This window comes from Rhinatrema bivittatum, chromosome 1, assembly GCF_901001135.1.
Source record: "Rhinatrema bivittatum chromosome 1, aRhiBiv1.1, whole genome shotgun sequence".
In the NCBI taxonomy this organism is placed as follows: Eukaryota; Metazoa; Chordata; class Amphibia; order Gymnophiona; family Rhinatrematidae; genus Rhinatrema; species Rhinatrema bivittatum.
Window position 1 is genome coordinate 75,005,216 of NC_042615.1, and position 21,969 is coordinate 75,027,184.

Consider the following 21,969-nt stretch of genomic DNA (forward strand, 5'->3'; position numbering starts at 1 on the left):
TGGGGGGCCTCCTGACCCCACGAGACTTGCCAAAAGTCCAGCGGGGGTCCGGAAGGACCTCCTGCCGTCCAATCGTGTTCGTCTATGGCCGCCGCCATTTTTCGGCGCCATTTTGGAAAATGGCGCCGGCTGAAGACAACAAGATTCAGGAGCAGGAGCCCGTTCCGGACCGCTGCCGTTCCGGACCGCCGCTGGACCCGCAGGTTATTTAACTCATTTGGGGGGGGTTCGGGAGGGTGGGGGATTTAATTTAAAGGGTCGGGGGTGGGTTTTAGGGGGTTTTAATGTGCCGGTTTTGTGATTTTTAGATTTTTCACGATTTTTCACGATATTTTACCCCCCCAAACGGCAACAATACGATTCCCTCCCCCTCCCAGCCGAAATCGATCGTTAAGACGATCGAGGACACGATTCACATCCCTAATTCCTGGTACTCAGCCATACCTTATCCCCCAGATGGAAGACCGGGGCAGGGCGTCGTAGCCTATCCTAACTCACCCCAGGTGCCGCGCGCTGTGCGCCACGCGCCGAAGGAGCGCGTCCAAAGGAGCAGGCCCCTTTGTGCACCCCTTCACGCAGCCTATTCATCGCAGCCCTCAAAGACACCCCCTTCCTAAACCTTGCCTTCTCAACCCGCTCCTCCCAAACACTAAAAAAAAAACAAAAAAAATAAAAAAACTGCATCACTAACAACTGCCTTCCAAAAGCAAGCTATACTCTCATATTGCTATCTCAATCAACTTTCAGTTCAAAATCTCAAAAAGATATGAAGATGAACAACAAGATATCATCTCCAATCAACCTACATCCTCTAAGAAACATTCATCCTTGAAACCTCCTCACAAACTAAATCAACCAATAAACTACAAAAACAACACACATATCCAACTCTCAAACTATATGCTTCTCTCATTCATACTCATCAATACTCGTTCTATAATAAAGAAAATCCCTCTATTCAATGACCTACTCAGTGACCACAAACCAGATTTCATTGCAATTACGGAAACCTGGCTCAAAAATACAGATTCCGTTTTAATAAACCAACTATCCAACCAAGATTACAACAACTCTTCAATCCCCAGAAAAAATAAAAAAGGAGGTGGCTTAATGCTTATATCTAAAAAAAGCCTGCAACTAACACTTCGCCCATCTAACATTCCTCCACCATTTGAAATTGCTTTATTTGATTCACCAAAACTTCAAATATACCTCATTTACTGTCCTCCAGGAGCACTCGATAAAAACTGCTCACCGCTAATTGAATATATTATGAACATCTCCCTCAACAAACCCATAATCATACTTGGTGACTTCAACATACATTTCAACTTACCAACTCACTCATAAACCTTCCAAACTATCATTGATGCACTCTCAACTCTATATCTAGAACAAATAATCCAATCTCCAACTCATAAAGCAGGCCACACAATTGACCTCATTTTTGTCAACACTGAAATCTGGAAATCATTCTCTACCCACACCACAGAGATACCCTGGTCCGACCACCATCTAATCCAAGCTAACTTACATACCAACCTGAACAGTAAACCTCCTCAAATCACCCCAAACAAAATATCCTACCGCCACCATTCAACATAGAACTTTTAAAAAAACTCTTCAATCCAAATTAAACATCAATCTTTCTAACTCCGAGAATGCTACCTCATCATGGCTAAACATCACAAAACAAGTTGCAGACAACATCAATCCCATTATTACAAAGACTAAACAACAACCCAAACACAACAACCAATGGTATAACGAAAATATCAGAACTGCCAAATGCATACTCAGAAAAAAAGAAAGAGAATAGAGAAAAAACAAAAATACTACCACACTAAATAATTATCAGAACAACTTAGCTCAATATAAAAATATCATCAACAATGCGAAAAAGGAATTCTTCTCCAACAAAATCTCCAAATCTCATCATAAATCCAGAATGTTATTCGCAATAGTTCAGAAACTTACCAAAACCACCCAAGAGTCTTCATGCACCAAACATGGAAGCGATGACTTTGCTGATTTCTTCAACAAGAAAATATCTCATCTAATCCAATTCAACATAACAAACAACAACCAGAACACCAAACTTAACAACAAGATAACCTCATCATGGTCAAACTCTGACACTGCCTCCACCATTGAAATTCAATCTATAATAAATAAAATGAACCCCACCAGCCAGCCATTAGACAACATCCCAATAACAACCCTCAAATCAATTGAACCTACCATATCAAAAACCATCACCAAAATTGTCAATTTATCACTGACTGAAGGCAACTACCCCAAATGCCTCAAATCTGCTGTCATCAAACCAAATCTTAAAAAGAACAACCTAGATCCGGAAATCCTTTCCAACTACCGTCCCATATCAAACCTTTCGTTCATAGCCAAAACCATTGAAAAAGTCGTACACACTCAACTAGATGACTATCTGGAGACAAACAGCATCCTACCTCCATGCCAATATGGTTTTAGAAAAAAACCTAAACAAAGAATCTCTCCTCATCTCCCTAAATGACATTATTATAAGAGGCTTTGACAAAGGTGAAAAATACTTGCTCATTCTTCTTGACCTTTCAGCCACCTTCGACACAGTGAACCACAATATACTATTGGAGTGACTATCCCAAATTGGTTTAACTGGCAATACCTTACGTTGGTTTTCTTCCTATTTATCTGATCGAACATATCAAGTATTAATCAACAACAACCTATCAAAAATAATCAACCTCAACACCGGAGTCCCTCAAGGATCAGCTTTATCAGCTACCCTTTTCAACATATTCCTTCTCCCCATCTGCCAACTACTAGAAGAATATGAAATCACACACTTCCTCTACACTGATGACATTCAGCTCCTCATTCCCATACAAAATTCGATTGAAGACACCTACAAGAAAACCTCAGAACTACTTATCTCAATCAAACATCTCCTAAATTCCCTGAAACTCATAATCAACTTTGACAAAACTGAAATAATACTCATGGATAAAAAACCCAATCCGACTCCGCCACCCCTGACAATACTTGACAAACAAATGATAACTATACTCCCTACCACCCATACCAGGAACCTCAGAGTTATCATTGATAAAGAACTTTCTTTCAAGAACCAAATAAAACTAAAGAAGGATACCACAGACTCCTAACCCTAAGACACCTGAAACCATTTCTCAACCCCTACGATTTCAGAACTGTACTTCAACTTCTTATCTTCTTCACCTTCGACTATTGCAACTCCTTACTAATTGGAATACCTTTTTCATCCCTCAAACCACTCCAAATACTGCAGAACTCAGCTGCCAGAGTCCTAACTGGAACAAAAAGAAGTGAACACATAACACCAATATTTACTAGAGATGTGCTTCGTTTTTTTCTACTGGGTCATTTTTTGACTCGGATACTTCGTGGTAAAATTCGGGTTTTCTTGTTTAGTTTTTTTGAAAAACGAAACGAGGAAACCCGAAACCGGGCCAAAAAACGAAGCGGGAAACGAAGCTAAAAAAAAACCCATCCCAAGCATTTAAAAGCATTTTCGTACATACATACAAACTCCCCCCCCCCATCCTGATCCCTCCCCAAGACTTACGAACATCCCTGGTGGTCCAGCGGGGTCCCGGGTGCCATTTGATCCTCCGTGCCCATGTGCGCCATTGCCAGGCTTGCTCAAAATGGTGCCGAATAGCCTCTGAACTACCATGTCACAGGGGCTACCGGTGCCATTGGTCAGCCCCTGTCACATGGCCATCGGCGCCATCTTGTGCTCCTATCATGTGACATAGTATGGGCAAAGGCTATCAGCACCATTTTGATTACTGGCAGCCGACAACGAAATCGCTCCCAGACCCCCGCTGGACCCTCAGGGATTATTGGCAAGCCTTGGGGGGGTCAGGAAAGAAATGTCTGAAAAGGATAGACTAAAGTATTACGTGAAGCAATATTTCTTTACAGAAAAAGTGATGGATGCATAAAAAAACAATTTTGACATTCAAGAGGGAAAGGGACATGCTTGGAAGATTCTTAGTGAAGCAAAAGAGATTATAATGCTTAAATATTGCAACAGGAAGGAAAAATGAGGAGACTAGGAAAATTGCTGGGTAAATAGACTTTGATCCTTAAATGCATCTAAAAGTATGTACAAGGTTCACAATGGGGCGGATTTTCAGAGCCCTGCTCGCGTAAATCCGCCCAAAACCGGGCGGATTTACGCGAGCAGGGCCCTGCGCGCCGGTGAGCCTATTTTACATAGGCTCACCGGCGCGCGCAGAACCCCGGGACTCGCGTAAGTCCCGGGGTTTTCGGAGTGAGCGTGTCGGGGGGCGTGTCGGGGGCGGGGCCGGAGCGTGCGGCGTTGCGGGGGCGTGTCGGCAGCGTTTTGGGGGCGGGTACGGGGGCGTGGCTACGGCCCGGGGGCGCGGCCGCACCCTCCGTACCCGCCCCCAGGTCGCGGCCCGGCGCGCAGGAGGCCCGCTGGCGCGAGGGGATTTACGCCTCCCTCCGGGAGGCGTAAATCCCCCGACAAAGGTAGGATGGGGGTTTAGACAGGGCCGGGCGGGTGGGTTAGGTAGGGGAAGGGAGGGGAAGGTGAGGGGAGGGCAAAGGAAAGTTCCCTTCTAGGCCGCTCCGATTTCGGAGCGGCCTAGGAGGGAACGGGGGTAGGCTGCGCGGCTCGGCGCGCGCAGGCTATACGAAATCGATAGCCTTGCGCGCGCCGATCCAGGATTTTAGCCGATACGCGCGACTACGCGCGTATCTACTAAAATCCAGCGTACTTTTGTTTGCGCCTGGAGCGCAAACAAAAGTAGGCTATTCGCGCTCGTCTGAAAATCTACCCCAATATGCATACTTTCACCCACATTAAAAAAAGGCACATTCCTCTGAGCATTTTTAGGTCTGTAGATGAAAATAGCATATATGCATGACATTGTCATTAGTCTGCAAACTATTTTCCCTTTCCCAGCTATTCATGCAAAACATAAGATGCAAAGGACATGGGCAGTTTTAATGTGTTTGTGAGTATGTAGGCTATTTAAAAATTGGCCCCTTTAATGGACAAAAGAGGTACTCAGGAAAGAACAGAAAAACGGAAAGAATTCTTTGCTTTGATCTTTATAAAGGAGGATGTTAGGAGCATGCTCACACCTGAAACATTATTTAATGGTGGAGATTCTGAGCAACTGAAACAAAGATCTGTGACAAGGATGTAAAAAGTCAGATTGACAAAAGAGTAACAAATCACCAGAACCAGATGTTATCTATTGCAGATTTATAAAATAACTAAAATATGAAAGTTATATCTTGTTTGGAACCTATCATTTAAAAGTGTCACGATTCCTGAAGATTGGAAGGTAGTCAATGTGACACCAATTGTTTAATATTATTTATTTATTGAGTTTTCAATAATTATATAAATCAAAATACTCTGTATTAGAAAACAATTGAAAAGAAATACAAAATCATAAATATAGACTACCAATATCAGAAGAAACTATTCAAATTCTAGGTTAAAAAGCAAGAAGGAGGGGAAGCAGTAAACTTAATAGAACAAGTAATATTCAAATGAAAGTAGGTCTGTGTCTATAGGGAAGATCCTGTCTTTCCCCTTGCATTAAAGAGTTATAGTTCCATGTACTACAAAACAGCAGTAAATATACGCAGAGAAGCTTGTCCCCAGCCTTGGTTATAACTCCATTCCTGGTTTTGTTTCTGTATGGTGACACCAATTTTTAAAAAGGGCTCCAAGGATGTTTCAGGAAACTATAGACCAGTGAAGCTGATGTTGATGTTGGGCAAAATGGTAGAAGCTGTTAAAAAAAAAAAATCGCTGACCATACAAATTAGAGATGTGAATCGTGTCCTCGATCGTCTTAACGATCGATTTCGGCTGGGAGGGGGAGGGAATCGTATCGTCGCCGTTTGGGTGTTTAGAGTATCGTGAAAATCGTTAAAATCGTGAACTGGCACACTAAAACCCCATAAAACCCACCCCCGACCCTTTAAATTAAATCCCCCACCCTCCCGAACCCCCCCCCAAATGCCTTAAATTACCTGGGGGGTCCAGCGGCGGTCCGTAGCTAAATCGGGGGAAGGGGGAGGGCAGGAAAACCGGCACACTAAAACACCCTAAAACCCACCCCCGACCCTTTAAATTAAATCCCCCACCCTCCCGAACCCCCCCCCCAAATGCCTTAAATTACCTGGGGGTCCAGCGGCGGTCCGTAGCTAAATCGGGGGAAGGGGGAGGGCAGGAAAACCGACACACTAAAACACACTAAAACCCACCCCGACCCTTTAAATTAAATCCCCCACCCTCCTGAACCCCCCCCCCCAATGCCTTAAATTACCTGGGGGTCCAGCGGCGGTCCGGAACGGCCTCATGCAATTGAATCGTGTTGTCTTCAGCCGGCACCATTCTGCGCCGCCATTTTGCAAAATGGCGGCGGCCATAGACCAACACGATTCGACTGCAGGAGGTCGTTCCGGACCCCCGCTGGACGTTTGGCAAGTCTTGTAGGGGTCAGGAGGCCCCCCCAAGCTGGCCAAAAGTCCCTGGGGGTCCAGCGGGGGTCCGGGAGCGATTTCCTGCCGCAAATCGTTTTCCGTACGGAAAATGGCGCCGGCAGGAGATCGACTGCAGGAGGTCGTTCAGCGGGGGTTCCGGACCCCGGCAGTCGATCTGCCGGCGCCATTTTCCGTACGGAAAACGATTTGCGGCAGGAAATCGCTCCCGGACCCCCGCTGGTCCCCCAGGGACTTTTGGCCAGCTTGGGGGGGCCTCCTGACCCCCACAAGACTTGCCAAAAGTCCAGTGGGGGTCCGGAATGACCTCCTGCAGTCGAATCGTGTTAGTCTATGGCCACCACCATTTTGCGCCGCCATTTTGCAAAATGGCGGCGCAGAATGGCGCCGGCTGAAGACAACATGATTCAATTGCAGGAGGCCGTTCCGGACCGCCGCTGGACCCCCAGGTAATTTAAGGCATTTGGGGGGGTTCGGGAGGGTGGGGGATTTAATTTAAAGGGTTGGGGTGGGTTTTAGGGGGTTTTAGTGTGCCGGTTTTCCTGCCCTCCCCCTTCCCCCGATTTATGATTTTTTGACGATAAATCGGGGGAATTGGTATTGTATCATGGCCCTAACGATTTTTGACGATTTAAAATATATCGGACGATATTTTAAATCGTCAAAAAACGATTCACATCCCTAATACAAATATGGTTTAATGGAGAAGAGTCAACATAGTTTTAGCAAGGGGAAGACTTGTCTAACCAATCTTTTAGAATTTTTTGAAGCTGTAAATAAACATGTAGATAAAGGTAAGCCTGTTAATATTATGTATATAGATTTTCAGCATCTGACAAAGTCCTTGTGGGAATGAGCAGTGATTCCCACAGCTCTGGAAACAAACTAGTTTGACTCCAACCTTTCTTAAACAGTATATCTTTATTATAGTTTCACATATGCACAATAGTAGACTGCCTTACCTTCAGAAAAGTGTACACTCTTTACTTACAATTCAGTACTGTGTCCCTCAATACTCACATTTCAACTTTGTCTCAGCTCAGTGTTTGGACAGTTTTACATTATAGGAACTGCCTTCCTCCTGGAGACCTGAGACTGGTCTGGTTATCCCCACTTGGATCCCAGCTCCTATTCCCCAGTCTCTGGTTATGCCATATGAACTCCACCTGCCCTGCAGGATCTCAACCAAAGAGCATATGCTTCTTAGTGGATTTAAGGTGGACCCGGCATCTAGCCTGGCCCTGCACAGGTAAATATGGGAACATTAGGGGTACTGTCTCCCATACTACTCTCTTCAGCTTGAACCCGATGAGCCAAGCTTCTCTACTTTCTCCTGGATCCCATCCAGGAGAGTATAAAACATCCCATTCCCCTTCCTCTGACCTCCCATCAGCTATGCTTGGGAATGGGGACCTAGTGACATGCTCATCCCCATTTCTTATGGTTACCCTCAATAACATGAAGACCACCACCCAGTGTGCCATTCATGCAGTGCTCATACCCATTTTTTTTTACATAAGTCCTTTGCTGGCTCTGGGTTTGAATTCTACCCCAATGGAGCTTTATTGACTGACTTCGGAACCACACGTGCTGGTTCCTCTATAACCAGCGATGCCTGCTTTCTGACATCTGCTTTGTCTACTGTACATCCCCTTCTTGTCTCCTCTGTATCCTCAATTGCTGGAGTCTCCACAGTGTCATCCTCTGGGCTCTCTGTGCTCTTCTTCCAGGTTCTCTGTAGCACCTTCCTCTGGGCTTTCCATGGTTGCCTCCTCTGTACACTCTGCAGCACCTCACTCTGGGCTCTCCACTGTTTCTTTGTTTGTACACTCTGGCCACTCCCCTAAGCCAGTCGTTGACTCATCCACAGCCTCACTTGCTGGGGTCTCTGCAGCACCACCCTCTTGACTCTCCATGGCATCTCTCACTTGCCTTTCTGTGCCCTCTCTGGGCATCTCACAAGAGTTGTCTCTGAACTCCCGGTAATATTTGGGTACCCCATAGGGTCTTCCTCAGGACCTCTTGTAGCGCCGACTTCCAACTTCTCAATACTGTCCCCTCCTGGGCAGTCTATGTCACCCTCCCCAGGTCTCTCTGTGACCCCTCTCTCAGGGTTCTTCACAGCCCCCTTCTCTGGGCTTCTCATGGAAGCAATCTCTGGAATCCTGGTAGTGTTTGGGCACTTTATAGGGTCTTCCTTAGGACCACCTGTAGCACCAATCTTAGATTGTTGCCACAACTCATTCAGCTCACTGGCCCTCTCTTCCAGCCACTCATCTATTTTTAACATGAGCTGTTAATACTCCTTGTCCAGCCAGACTATGCATTCACTCTCTTGCCTGGCATGCAATCTTGGGAGTGGGTTCCCTTGCTCTACTACTTGGCTGGCCTTTACAGCTGCCAAACCTCGTCTCATGTCCTCCCTCTGACCCAGATCTTGGTACTTAGTAACTCCCACTAAACAGAAATATACACTGTTCTTTCCTTCAAGCCATCTGGCTGCACAGAACAAACTACAGAGCAGCTTGCATGCTGGAAGAGGACCCTGCCCTGTTTACATTCTCTGCACTCACAACCCACTCTGGTGGTTTTTCCAGGTCCATACCCTGTTTAACATAGCCCTGCTTCACCAGTATTCCTTTGTCTTTTCTTTTTTTTTTTTTGGCAAAATATTTTATTAAAATTCTGTTTAACCAGCATTGACTAACTCATGTTTAATTCCCTATCTACACCCAGCTGGGCTTCTCCTGTTAGCTTTTTCAAACCTACTACTTCCTGGCTATCCCTGCAACCAGGCCCACTCACAGTTTCCTCTCTACCTGAAACGTTTAAACTTTTTTTCTTCAGTACAGCTTCTGAGCTACACCCTTTCTCAAGCTACTGTGCTCTGTGTACCCTGCACTTTGTAATTTATTTTTTTTTTAGAGCCACAGGCCCCCTATATTCTGTACTACATTTAGATCTAGGATTGCCAACTGGCTCCAGATTTTCAGGACAGGTTGATCCAGTCCTGGTTTTACCCCACAGCATACTGGGCCTTATTCTGATTTCCCTATTTTATTCCCTAAAAGAAGCAAGACTATAAGTACTTGCATGCAGGAGCGTAAAACCAGGACTAGATCAAACTGTCCTGAAAATCTGGAGCCAGTTGTAAACCCTACACAGGTCATCTTCACATCTCTTTTTGTACTCCAAACAGACACTTTCTTGGAGGCGGGTTTTTGTTTTTTTTTCTGTGCAAAGCTTTAGAAATAATCCCATGCATGACACCATATGCGGGAACAAACGGAGATGCCCACAGGCTTGGAGACAATCTAGTCTGACTCCAGCCTTTCTTAAAACAATATGGGCCAGATTTTAAAAACAGCGCGAGTGTTGCGGAGCGCTCGGAGAGCGATCCCACTTCCTGAGAGAGAGGTGTGTCCTTGAGCCGCGGCTCGACCCCAGAGGATTCCGAAGAGGGCCGCGGGAGGCATGGCATGCCCGAGCATGGGTAGGACGGAAGCAAGACTGGAGTGATGGCCAGGCGACAGGCCTTCCTCCGGACCTGCACACTTCGGAAGACCCAACAACGCAATGTTGGTCTTGTGAACAGTCCTCCGACCGTTCCCAGCCCTTTCGGACCTGCCGCAGGGTACGGCACGAAGTGGCAGGCCGGACAGAGGCCAGGGCAGCGAAGACTGGAACATAGATTCAGACGAGACTCAGAAGCAGGGTACTGGAAGTGTAGATGTAGACTCAGAAGCAGTGAACTGGGAGTGCAGATGTAGACTCAGAAGCAAGGTACTGGGAGTGCAGACGTAGACTCAGAAGCAAGATACTGGAAGTTCAGACGAAGACTCAGAGACAAGATACTGGGCGTGCTGACGTAGACTAGGAGCAAGGTACTGAAGGTGCTGAGGTAGATTCAGAAGCGAAGTACTGTAGATGCAGAGGTAGATTTAGAAGCGAGATACTGTAGATACAGAGGTAGATTCAGAAGCGAGGTACTGAAGGTGCGGATGTAGACTCAGAAACAAGGTCTGAAGGAAGACATGAGCACAGTCCCTCAGGGCACCTTGCTCAGACCACTCCTGGGACTGAGACACGAGCCACCCTGTCCCACGCGTCCCTGACACTGCCTTGGAGGGCAGGTCACGGACCACGCAGAGAACGGGATAATGCAGGAGAGAACCAGGCGACGCGAACTCCGATGCTGGGATACTGACATCCGAAGCCCCGTCGGCTGGCAGGGCAGAAGCTCCTAAGCGCAGGGATGAATCCCACCTGTTGGCCACTCCAGGGCCCAACAGGCCAGAAGGCTCAGGAACCAGACAAAGACGAAGGGCAGCACATATAGGACTGGATCAGGAACTGGATCTGGCACCAACATCAAGGTCACAGGGGAGAAGCTGGATTGCTGTGCACCGGCAGCCAAGGCAGGATACAGGGTCAGGAACAAGGACTTCTCAGAGACTTGGAAACGAGGTACATGGCTTGCATCACAGATGGCCCTAACCAGCCCGCCCCGAGGGTTGGTCACGGACCACGGCGTGGCTTGCCGCGAGGTACCAGGACATTAGAGGACACAGGATCAAGGTGCTAGCTTTCAGGAGATTCAAGGCAAGGTATTTAGCTTTCAGGCAAGTTTCAGGATCAAGGTACAAGGACTTCTCAGAGACTTGGAAACGAGGTACATGGCTTGCATCACAGATGGCCCTAACCAGCCCGCCCCGAGGGTTGGTCACGGACCATGGCGTGGCTTGCCGCGAGGTACCAGGACATTAGAGGACACAGGATCAAGGTGCTAGCTTTCAGGAGATTCAAGGCAAGGTACTTAGCTTTCAGGCGGGTTTCAGGAACAGGTGCAAGGCTTGTAATATCTGGACTGGATCATGGATACTGGATAGGAATCGGACCTCAAGACAGGAACAGGAACAAGCGAACATCAGAACTGGAACAACTGAAGACATCAGGACTGGAACACAGGACAGGAAGCTTCAACGGAAAACATGGAACACTTAGACCTTGCAGAAGGCTGGAACACAAGGCAGCTCCTGGAACGAGGATCTCAGGAGTGACCAACTCCTTGCGAAGGCAAAGACAGACTGAACGTAGAATCCCTTTGTAGAGCTGAGGTGGACAACGCCCAGGGAGGAGCCAGCAGGGGCCACACCTGGCTGGCCCTTGAAAAACAGACGAGAGAGGCGCGCTCACGCCCTAGGAAGCTGGAGAGATGAGTACTGGAAGCTGGTGGCATCCTCAGCCACGTGGAAAACCCAGGGAAGCAGCAGAGCAGCCCTGGGCTAGAGCTGGGTGAATGCAGGTCGCTGGAGCGGCTCCCAGCCGCCAGGACTGAAGCAGAGAGAGAGAAGTGCTGGCTGCAGGACGAGCAGGAAGCTGTAGCAGGCTGCAGGCAGAGAGGTAAGGCTGGCTGCAGGGAGCTGTGGGAAACTGCAGGCACCAGCAGGGACGGCTCCCTGCCGATCGAGGACCCGGGCAGAAGCAGGCACTGGGAGGGATGGCCTCCCTCTGGCTGAAGGTCCCAGGATCGCAGCAGCACGTCGGGGGAAGGCAGAAACAGGAGCAGAGGAGCCGGCCGCAAGGCAACAGCTACGGGGACGGCTCAGCTGATTCAGGGAAAGACAAGCAGCAGCATCAGCAGCCCGACTGGCTGTGAGAAGGTAAGAGCCTGCCCGCGCTCCTCACGGGCAGGATCGCAACAGTGAGGGCATAGATTTGTTCGCGCAACCCGGCGCAAACAAATATACGCCCGATTTTATAACATGTGGGCGGAGCTGCATGCATGTTATAAAATCCGGGGTCAGCGTGCAGTAGGGGGTGCACACGTGCACCTTGCACGTTCCAAGCCCTAGGGGAGCCCCGATGGCTTTCCGCGGTCCCTCCGAGGCCGCTCCAAAATTTGAACAGCCTCGGCGGGAACATTCCTTCCACCCCCCCACCTTTCCCTCTTCCCCTATCTAACCCGCCCCCCAGCCATAACCAAAACCGCCTCCTGACCTTTATTTTGAAAGTTAAGCCTGCCTCCGGGCAGGCGTAACTTGCGCGCGCCAGCCATCTGCCGGCGCACCATCCCTCGGCATGGCAGCTGTGCCAGATACCTCAGTACCTCCCCCGACACGCCCCTGGGCTAGTGCCCCGCCCACAGCCCTGCCCCAAAATGCCCCTTTTTGCAAGCCCCGGGACATACGCGTGTCCCAGGGCTTGTGCGCACCGCTGAGCCTATGCAAAATAGGCTTGGAGCACGCAGGGGCAGATTTTCTCGGGTTACACGCGTAGCCTTTGAAAATCTGCCCCTATATCTTTATTACAGCTTCACACATGCACAACAGTAGACTATCTTCCCTTCAGAACAATGTACTCTCTTTACTTTCTGTTCAGTACTGCTTCCCTCAGTACTCACAATTAAGCATCATCTCAGTTCAGTGTTTGGACAGTATTATGTTACAGGAGCTGCCTTCCTCTTAGAAACCTGGGCCTGGTCTGTTTATTCCCACCTGGATCCCAACTCTTATTCCCCAATATATAGTTGCACCCTCTGAGCTCTACTTGCCCCACAGGATGCCGCCCAAGAGAATTCTCTCCTTAGTGGATTTAAGGTGGACCAGACATCTAGCCTGGTCCTGCACTGGTAAATATGGGAATACTAGGGACACTGCCTCACACCCACATGACAATCTTCTCAAGAAAATATGAAGTCATGGTATAGGAAAAGTCCCAAGAAAAGGTCCTTGGATTCCATGTATACTATAGGCTGAAATCCTCTGCAAAGTGTGTGGTGGTGGTCAAAAAAGCAAATAGATTGTTAGGAATGATCCAAAAAGGAATGGAGAATAAAATGGAAAATATCATATTGCCTCTATATTGAGCCATAGTGTGAAGGCACCTTGAGTATTGTGAGCAGCTCTATTCATCACCACCATAAAAAAAACAAAAAGTAAAACTAGAAAAGATGCAGAAGAGGATGACAAAGATAGTAAAAAGAATGGAAAATCACTCCTATGATGGGAGAATACAACGTCCAGGGCTTTTCAGCTTGGAAAATAGATGGCTGAGAGGGGCCATCACAAAAGTTTATAAAATCATAAGTGGGACTGAACAGGTAAATCATACTAAACAAGAGGACATGAAGTTAACAACCAGAAGTTTCAAAACATAGTGAAAGTACTTTTTCACTCAGCACACTATCAAGCTGTGAAATCTTTTGCCAGAGGTCAAGATTAAGGCAACTAGCTTAGCAGAATTTAAAAGAGGTTCAGACAAGATCTTGGAAGAAAAGTCCATTACACATTATTAGCCTGGTAGGTTAAAGAAAGCTATTACTATACCTGGGAGTAAGTAACAGAAATTAGATCTACTTTATGGGATCTACCAGGTATTTACATCGTGGATCAGCCACTCTTGGAGACAGGATTTTAGGCTCGATGGACCTTGGTCTAATCCAGCATAGTAACTCTTGTGTTCTTATGTTTTTGTGCAATTGCCCCCTTTAATGGGTACTGCAATCACAATCTGCTCTCATATTAATTGTTTCTATAAAGCCCCTTCAAAATTCAAATAAGCCCCTGCAAACATAACAGGAAATAAATTAATAAAATTGCTTTCTTTCACTCTGAAATACACCTAGCATAGTTGACAAACTGCTTGATATCCTGCATGCAATTAATAATAATAATAATAATAATAATAATAATAATAATAATAAAACACTGCAGCTGGACACGTTACATAGTGTTACTTCAATGTTTGAAGAAACTGTTTATCACTATCTCTACTTCAGGTATAGTTTTGTTCAACAACCAAAATTAATGAGATATTTTATCCTCTCACTGAGGTTCCTCTGCTACACTAAAACTATTTTAAAGAAGATAAAAGCCAATAGCCCTACCTGGGAGAGCTCATTACTGTCCACTAGTCCATTATAGTCAGAATCAAAATATTTAAACATCCGATCCACCAGCAACTTTTTCAGAGTCATTTTATCTTCATTGTTTTTTTCAGTATCTGTTCTGATATATTTCTGGTTTTGTAAATCAAGAAGCATATTCTTCATCTTGCTGTATTCAGTTGTTTTGCACTTATCCCCTGTAATGTAAAAAATTATGTTATCTTTAAAAATGAATTTGGTGATAGACTTTATTTTCAAAATTTACTTTAAAGAAAATAAAATGCATCCTGAACAAATACATTCAATATGACAACAAATATTTGTATATTTATTATTCAGCAAGAAACTAAGGGCCTCATTTTCCAAGCCGCTCGCACGCGATAAGGGACCTTTCGCACGCGAAAAGTCCCTTATCGCGTGCGATAGCAGGATGGGGGCAGAGTTGGCCCCGGAAGAGGAGGAGTCGGGGGCGTCACCGGGGCCGACTCTGCACCGACGCCGCGGACAGCGAAAAGGTAGGTGCCTTTTCGCTGCCTATTTCGCTCCCAATAGCTACACCTCCTATGGTGGTGCTATTGGGTGCGAAACCGGTAGTGATCGCACCGCGACGGTGTGATCGCTGCCAGCTAGTGCAGACCCGCCCCCCGCCCCTCATCTTCTAAAGTATCGCAGGCCTGTGATACTATAGAAAATGAGGCCCTAAATCTTCCATTTTAGATCCAAGATAAAGGGGAGATCCAAAACAAAAGAAAAAAACACATTCATAACACAATAGCAAAGTAAGCACCAGTCCTGATGCACTAAATGACCAATCCAAGTCTCAGCCTAACTTCTAATCAATTACAAAAGAGACTACTTATAAAAATGATAAATAAAGAGCTATCTATTCATCCAGGATCTTTCAAAATTCAGATAATATAACTGGGTTAAAAAAAGAAAAAGAAATTTTGATCATACACCACCTTTCATTTTGCACGATAATTTAAAATAAAAGGGGCTCTCATAACTAGAATCTCTTGACCCTCATTTGCTTCTAGCTAGATTAAGTAGAGGTCCATATTCAAAAGCATTTAGCTGGATAACTAAGAAGTTATCTTATATGTATATCTATAGGATATATCTTCTCTGCTCGAAGGTTTCCTGTTGGTGAAAGGGCCACTAAATGTCAGCTCATTGTCTCCCCATTGTGTTATGTTAGCAGTAGTGAAACAGACAAGATGTTTCTCTCTATAGGCTATACCATTTTTTTGTGGTTGGGCTGCACTCACATCTCCAGCACTTCGAAGAGGTAAGAATTAAGTGATGACTTACAGCTCTGATATGCTGTGCCAATTATAGCAAGAACATTCAGGGGATCTAGGTATAGAATACTGAGCCAAATAACCTGGAATAAAACTGAGGTAGCTGTATGGATAAATAAGTAGAAGATACAAGTTAAAGGAAAGAGCTAAAGTGTGGGTGTGAGAGTGAGGGCAATAAGATGTCCTGAAAGGGACTACAATCTGGGAGCACATGGTACTTATTATGCTTAAGATGACACACACAAAAGTAAAATTTGAAGTAAAGATTTATTAAAAATATAATACAATTTTAAAACTATGTACAAATAATTTAAAAAAAAATGAAGGGTTGGGAAAACCTAGAGAGAACACTATTTCCATAAATAAAAAGGCTCAGGATCCTCTGGAGGACTCGCCGTGCTAGATGTAGGTGGCTGAAGATAGTGTGATTGCCTCATGCCCACCAGCTCAAGAGTGGCCACGAGGACCACTTGAGCATGGGCAAGATGTTCCACCCACATTCTCCAGCACAGCTCTCAAATATGTTCTGATAACCGGTAGAGCCTGGGCCTCTGGTCTTGGAACTAGGGCTCCAGCCACAGAGCCTACCTCTGCAGCCATAGGTTGTAGTCCACAGTTTGGACCTGCATCCAGAAATCCATGCTAAAACTCCTGCTACAGAGGAGCGGAAGCTATGCCTCAATAGGGTGAGGCCCGTGGACATCAGCCTGGGTGTGTGTGTGTGTGGCTGCTATTAGGGATGTGCAGAGGGACGCCATACGTTGCGTTCATGATTCGGATTCGTCGAGCAGCAGATATGTTGCATTCGGCCGTATGGCGCCCCGATGCGTTAATACCGCGATTTCTATTCGTGCCCCAGCGAAAATTAAAATTAACTACAACCCCCCACCCTCATGACCCCCCCCCATGACTTACCAAAACTCCCTGCTGGTCCAGAGGGGAGTCCAGGAACCATCCCCTGCACTCTCCCACCCTCGGTGCCGGTCTCATCATGGCGCTGATAGCCTATGTCACAGGGGCTACCGGTGCCATTGGTCAGCCCCTGTCACATGGTCATTGGCGCCATCTTGTGCTCCTACCATGTGACAGGGGCTGACCAATGGCACCGGTAGCCCCTGTGACATGGTATGGGCAAAGGCTATCGGCACCATTTTGAGTACTGGCATCGGACGGCCGGAGTGCAGGAGGTCGCTCCGGGACCCCTGTTGGACCCCCAGGGACTTTTGGCCAGCTTGGGGAGGCCTCCTGATCCCCACAAGACTTGCCAAAAGTCAAGCAGGGGTCCGGGAGCGACCTCCTGCTCGCCAGCAGTCCGATGCCAGTACAAAATGGCGCCGATAACCTTTGCCCTCACATGTCACAGGTACCGACGGTCAGCCCCTGTGACATAGTGAGGGCAAAGGCAATCAGCTGCCAGTATTCAAAATGGCGCCGATCGCCTTAATGCTCTTCATATATACACCTATATTATAAAATGGACATGTCTCTGGACATGTGCACATATGACGAACCCACGCATATGTGCACCTGTGCGCCTGTTTAAAAGTTGCCATCCCTGTGCACATTAAAAAAAAAACCAAAATGAAAAATTAAATAAAATTGGGAAAATTAAAAAACTAAATTAAATGAAAAGAAATGATAATTTTGGGGCTGCACACCCCTATAGTATATGCTATTCAGAAATAATGCACACTATTTCCTGAAAACTAAATGAAATATGCCCCAAAGAAATGGAATTTGGACAAGAACATCTCCCCTTAGAACCCCCAAAGAGCCAACTATTGTTGGGGCCGGTAACCTCCCCAGTCCCCACACCTCTTCCTTTAAGGGAAGGATCACATAGAAAGGGGCAGAAGCAATGCACATTGCTCCTGCTCCTTTAGAGTTCCTTAAAAAATGGTGCTGGGTACTTGGAAGACAGCGCCAAAGAAACTTCATAATGGCTCCTGTTTCAGGTGTAGCCAGCGCCATTATGTTGTATAATGTACAATTACATTAGACAGTTGCATCCATTCTAGCTCCTGCACACAATCTTCCAGCCTGGCAGCAAAAGCCTTTGGAGAAGAAACTGCAAGAGGCAAAGTAGCAGGAATTCATGCAGTATGACAGTTCCATCTTGCAGCTTCACTTCTACTTCCAAAGATCTCTCAAGGGACAGTGAACAGCTCACACATCCTCAAATTTCAGGACAAACCAGGACAGGATCCAAGTACTGCAATTTGGATGCCTGAAAAATGTCAGGTCTGGTAAGGAAGTCCACGGAGGAGGAAGAACCCAGCATTAATCCTACTAATTAACTAATGATCCCAACAAACTTCCACTATGAATGTAGGGAAGAAAACTGCAGTATACTGATACCACAGTATATTGATCTCTCATCTCAATGATGTTGGTATGAAAGACTCTGTCTTGGTTCCTATCCTACTTATCCGATAGAATGTAACCAACACATTTAGGCCCATTCGCCTCTAATTGGTTTCCATTTCCTACCAGTGTTCCACAGGGATATGCTCTCTCAGCCTCCTTATTTAACCTAAATATGTTACCATTATGCAAGTTATTGGCAATGCTAGGAGTAATTATAAAATGTATGCAGATGACATACAGTTTTTCTTCCCTTTAAGATCATCATTGAAGTACACATTTGCTTTCCTAAACATCTGCTTCAGTTCTATTAAATGTTGGCTCTCATACAATAGGCTAGCCCTCCATTTCAATACATCAGAACTATTGATCTTATCCCATCAGATCCCTTTGGACAGTCTGGAATCCTTAGTTTTTGATAGCAACATCATACCAATAAAAAAAATGCTGTTCAGAATCTAGGCATCATGATTGACAGTACTCCTTCCACGCAATATGATTTATTATAAGCTTCAAGTATTAATTAGAATTAAACCATTACTTGATCCAGATACTTTCCATACAAAATTTAAAACACTTATTTTACCATCTCTCAACTATTGCAATGCTCTCTTTATTGGTGTACCAAACAATTCTCTGAGATTCTGCAATTAATTCAGAATTCTACTGCACATATTTTTACTCCGCTGTAAGTCTCTATATTCATATCACACCCATCTTGCAATATCTTCACTGACTCCCCCTAATCTGGTGAGTCAAATATAAAACTTCCTGTCTTATACACACGCTACTGTACTATTCAGAGACCCTATAGTTAAGTTCCATTCTATGCATTTATCAACCATCTCACAGCTTGAGATCCACTGAGTGATAAGGGGTTACTTGAGATCCCATCAATTAAACTTAAGAACATAAGAAATTGCCATGCTGGGTCAGACCAAGGGTCCATCATGCCCAGCATCCTGTTTCCAACAGAGGCCAAACCAGGCCACAAGAACCTGGCAATTATCCAAACACTAAGAAGATCCCATGCTACTGATGCAATTAATAGCAGTGGCTATTCCCTAAGTAAAATTGATTAATAGCCATTAATGGACTTCTCCTTCAAGAACTTATCCAAAACTTTTTTGAACCCAGCTACACTAACTGCACTAACCACATCCTCTGGCAACAATCTCCAGAGCCCCACCGTGTGCCAAGTGAAAAAGAATTTTCTCCTATTAGTCCCAAATGTGCTACTTGCTAACTTCATCTAGTTGAGACAAGAGATTGTGCTTTCTCTGTAGCTGGGCCTATGTTATGCAACAAGCATCCAGAAGAAATTAGGTTAACCACTGACAAGGCAAAGATTTTAAAACTATTAAAAACCTGTTTGTTTAAGAAGGCCTTCAATATTGAGGAGTAATATTCTTGTAATAGCTCCTTTTTGAGATGAAGAATGGCATGAGAGCCTAATTATGTATATATCGATTTCCACTGAATTTTGTACATTCTGTATTGTGATTGATTTTTAAGATTGTTTTTACTGTAACCCACCTCAGACTTTGAAGAAACAGGATAGAAATCTTGTTAAATAAGTAAAAATGTAGGAAAATAAATAAATAAGTTTAATAAAGGAATAGCCAGCAACTACAGCCAGAGGAAGAGAGGTCAGTCATAATAGGTTAATCCATTTTGGATCTCTGTGGCTGATGTCTTTGGTTCTATAATAAGATGCAGTATGATTCAATAGCTAACAGTTATCAGTCAGTTATGCTTTTCCCACAGATGGCTCAGAGACTGGTTTTAGCATTTATTCTATGGGCCACAAGAATAGAGACAATGTAGCCCATTCACTTTCTGTGGAGAGCATACATCATTTAATTCAAACATTCAGCTGCTGCGGTCTGAATTATGCAGCTGATGTATACACCAACCCCCTCCTTCCCATCCTTCAAAATAAAATATACAATAAATGCAAATATCTTAGGCTAATTTACTTTTGTGAGAAAACTTCAGAGAACTCAGTGTACATTTCAGCATGATTTTTTTTAATAAATTATGAGATTAGTGAAAACTAAAAATTTCATAAATGTGAATGACATACCCTGCCCTTTTAAATGAAAAAAGTAAAAACAGATTATAGGTAGATTATTACTGAGCCCTGAGGTTAGACGTGGGAAAAGGTAAGTGCTGGAGGGAACTAAGTGGAAATCTTGTTTGCTCTTCTACTCAACATAGTGAAGTACAAGGGAGGAAGGCAAAAAAATACTGTCTTCTATAGGGAGAACAGCCATGCTCTGTGGCTGGCAGCTGGGATATATCCTTAGTAGTATGGATAGGATAGCTGAGAAGACTGGGTAGATTGAAAGATTTTTTTCCTGCCATCATGGGCTATGAAATTATCTGATGAAGAGGATGCTGTTCTCAAATGCTTATGCTCAATAAATTGGTTGGTCTATAAGATACCACCCGCTTTGTGTCATTTTTGCTACACTAGACTAACACATCTATTCCTCTGAAGATTTTCACTATGTGGAAGGCACCGGATTCAGCAGTATGAAGTGGATATCCATCAACCTTATGTTCAGACACAGATGAATATCTTCCTTCTATTCAAATGCAAACAATACAACATCATCCCTAAAGGACTCTGGATAAAAATCCTCTAAAATCCAAGTCCTTTATAATCTATGGAGACACACTGTACATTACTCCCTCCAAGCATGCATCTAACAAAGTGGACTTTTGTCCTCGAAAGCTTGTGCTCCATAAATTGGTTAGTATATAAGGTGCCATTCACCTCTTGTCATTTTATCTTTTGGTGTGAAGGTGCAAATTACAGACACAATATTCAAGATGTGTAGGTTCCTTATTTAAGGAGAATATCCATTTTTTATACGTTGATTTCTTGTTGTTTAATCTATTTTCCCTACTGCTCTAGGTTAACCCCCTGCCCAGTTCGCCTCCCCTGTTGAAATGTACTTCTAAATCTTTTGTTAATATGTGAACCGGTATGATGTCCCCACTAATACCGGTATATAAAAGTTTCTAAATAAATAAAATAAATGTAGCAAAATGTATTTGCATCATAGCATGAAATCTAATTTTATGGCAATACATTTATTTATTAAAAACTATGGTAGCAAATCTACATTTGAATTACTGCCAATTGTTTTAATATAATGATATATTTTGATATCTTTTGTAAATTCTGCAAACTGTTCACATTTAACTTATGCATCACATTTTTCTTGCATAGCTCTGCTTTTATTTATATCATAAAGGCATGAGTTATCAACTATTGTAACATGTTAGAAAACTAGGATTTCAGAATATATCCCTAAATCATTTCCATGCTATTGTATGGAATGTTACTGAGAAACTGATATTCAGCAGGCTGGTAGACCTGGATAACTTTACTCTGATATTCAACAGAATTTAGGGCCTGATTTACTAAGGCTTCTCTCCCATTCCGTGTCTATAGGAAAAAATGCTTAGTAAATGAGGCCCTTAGCCAGGTAAGTGTTCCACTGAATATATTTGGTTAAAGTTACTCAGCTAACTTTAGGGCAACTGCTTTTCTGAAAAAAAAAAATCACCTGATTAAATTTAGCCAGGCAAGACTGAATATCAGCACTTGCTAGCTAAATTATAGCCCTGTCCTTGGATCACCCACAGTGCTTCCTATTTGGTCCTGGCTTCATTTTCTCCAGGTAAGGAGTTACCTGGACAAAATTTAGCCAGGGATTTGGTGGTGGGGGGGGGGGGGGGAGGATTTTTAAGTCTTGTTTTTTGTCCAGGTAATTTAAAAAGTTACCCAGACAAAATAGTTAAAATTACAATGGATTATAGAATGTGCCTGAATATATTTCTTTTAATATGATGAGAATCAACTTTAAA

General features: G+C 44.6%; 1 protein-coding gene across 1 annotated transcript in view; it reads right to left on the reverse strand.

Moving 5' to 3' along the window:
• Positions 1-21,969, reverse strand: part of FSTL5 (follistatin like 5) — a 1,290,346-nt gene that overhangs the window by 565,293 nt on the left and 703,084 nt on the right. The window contains 1 exon segment of the mRNA XM_029618151.1: positions 14,423-14,619. Coding sequence (XP_029474011.1) covers positions 14,423-14,619 — 197 coding nt within the window.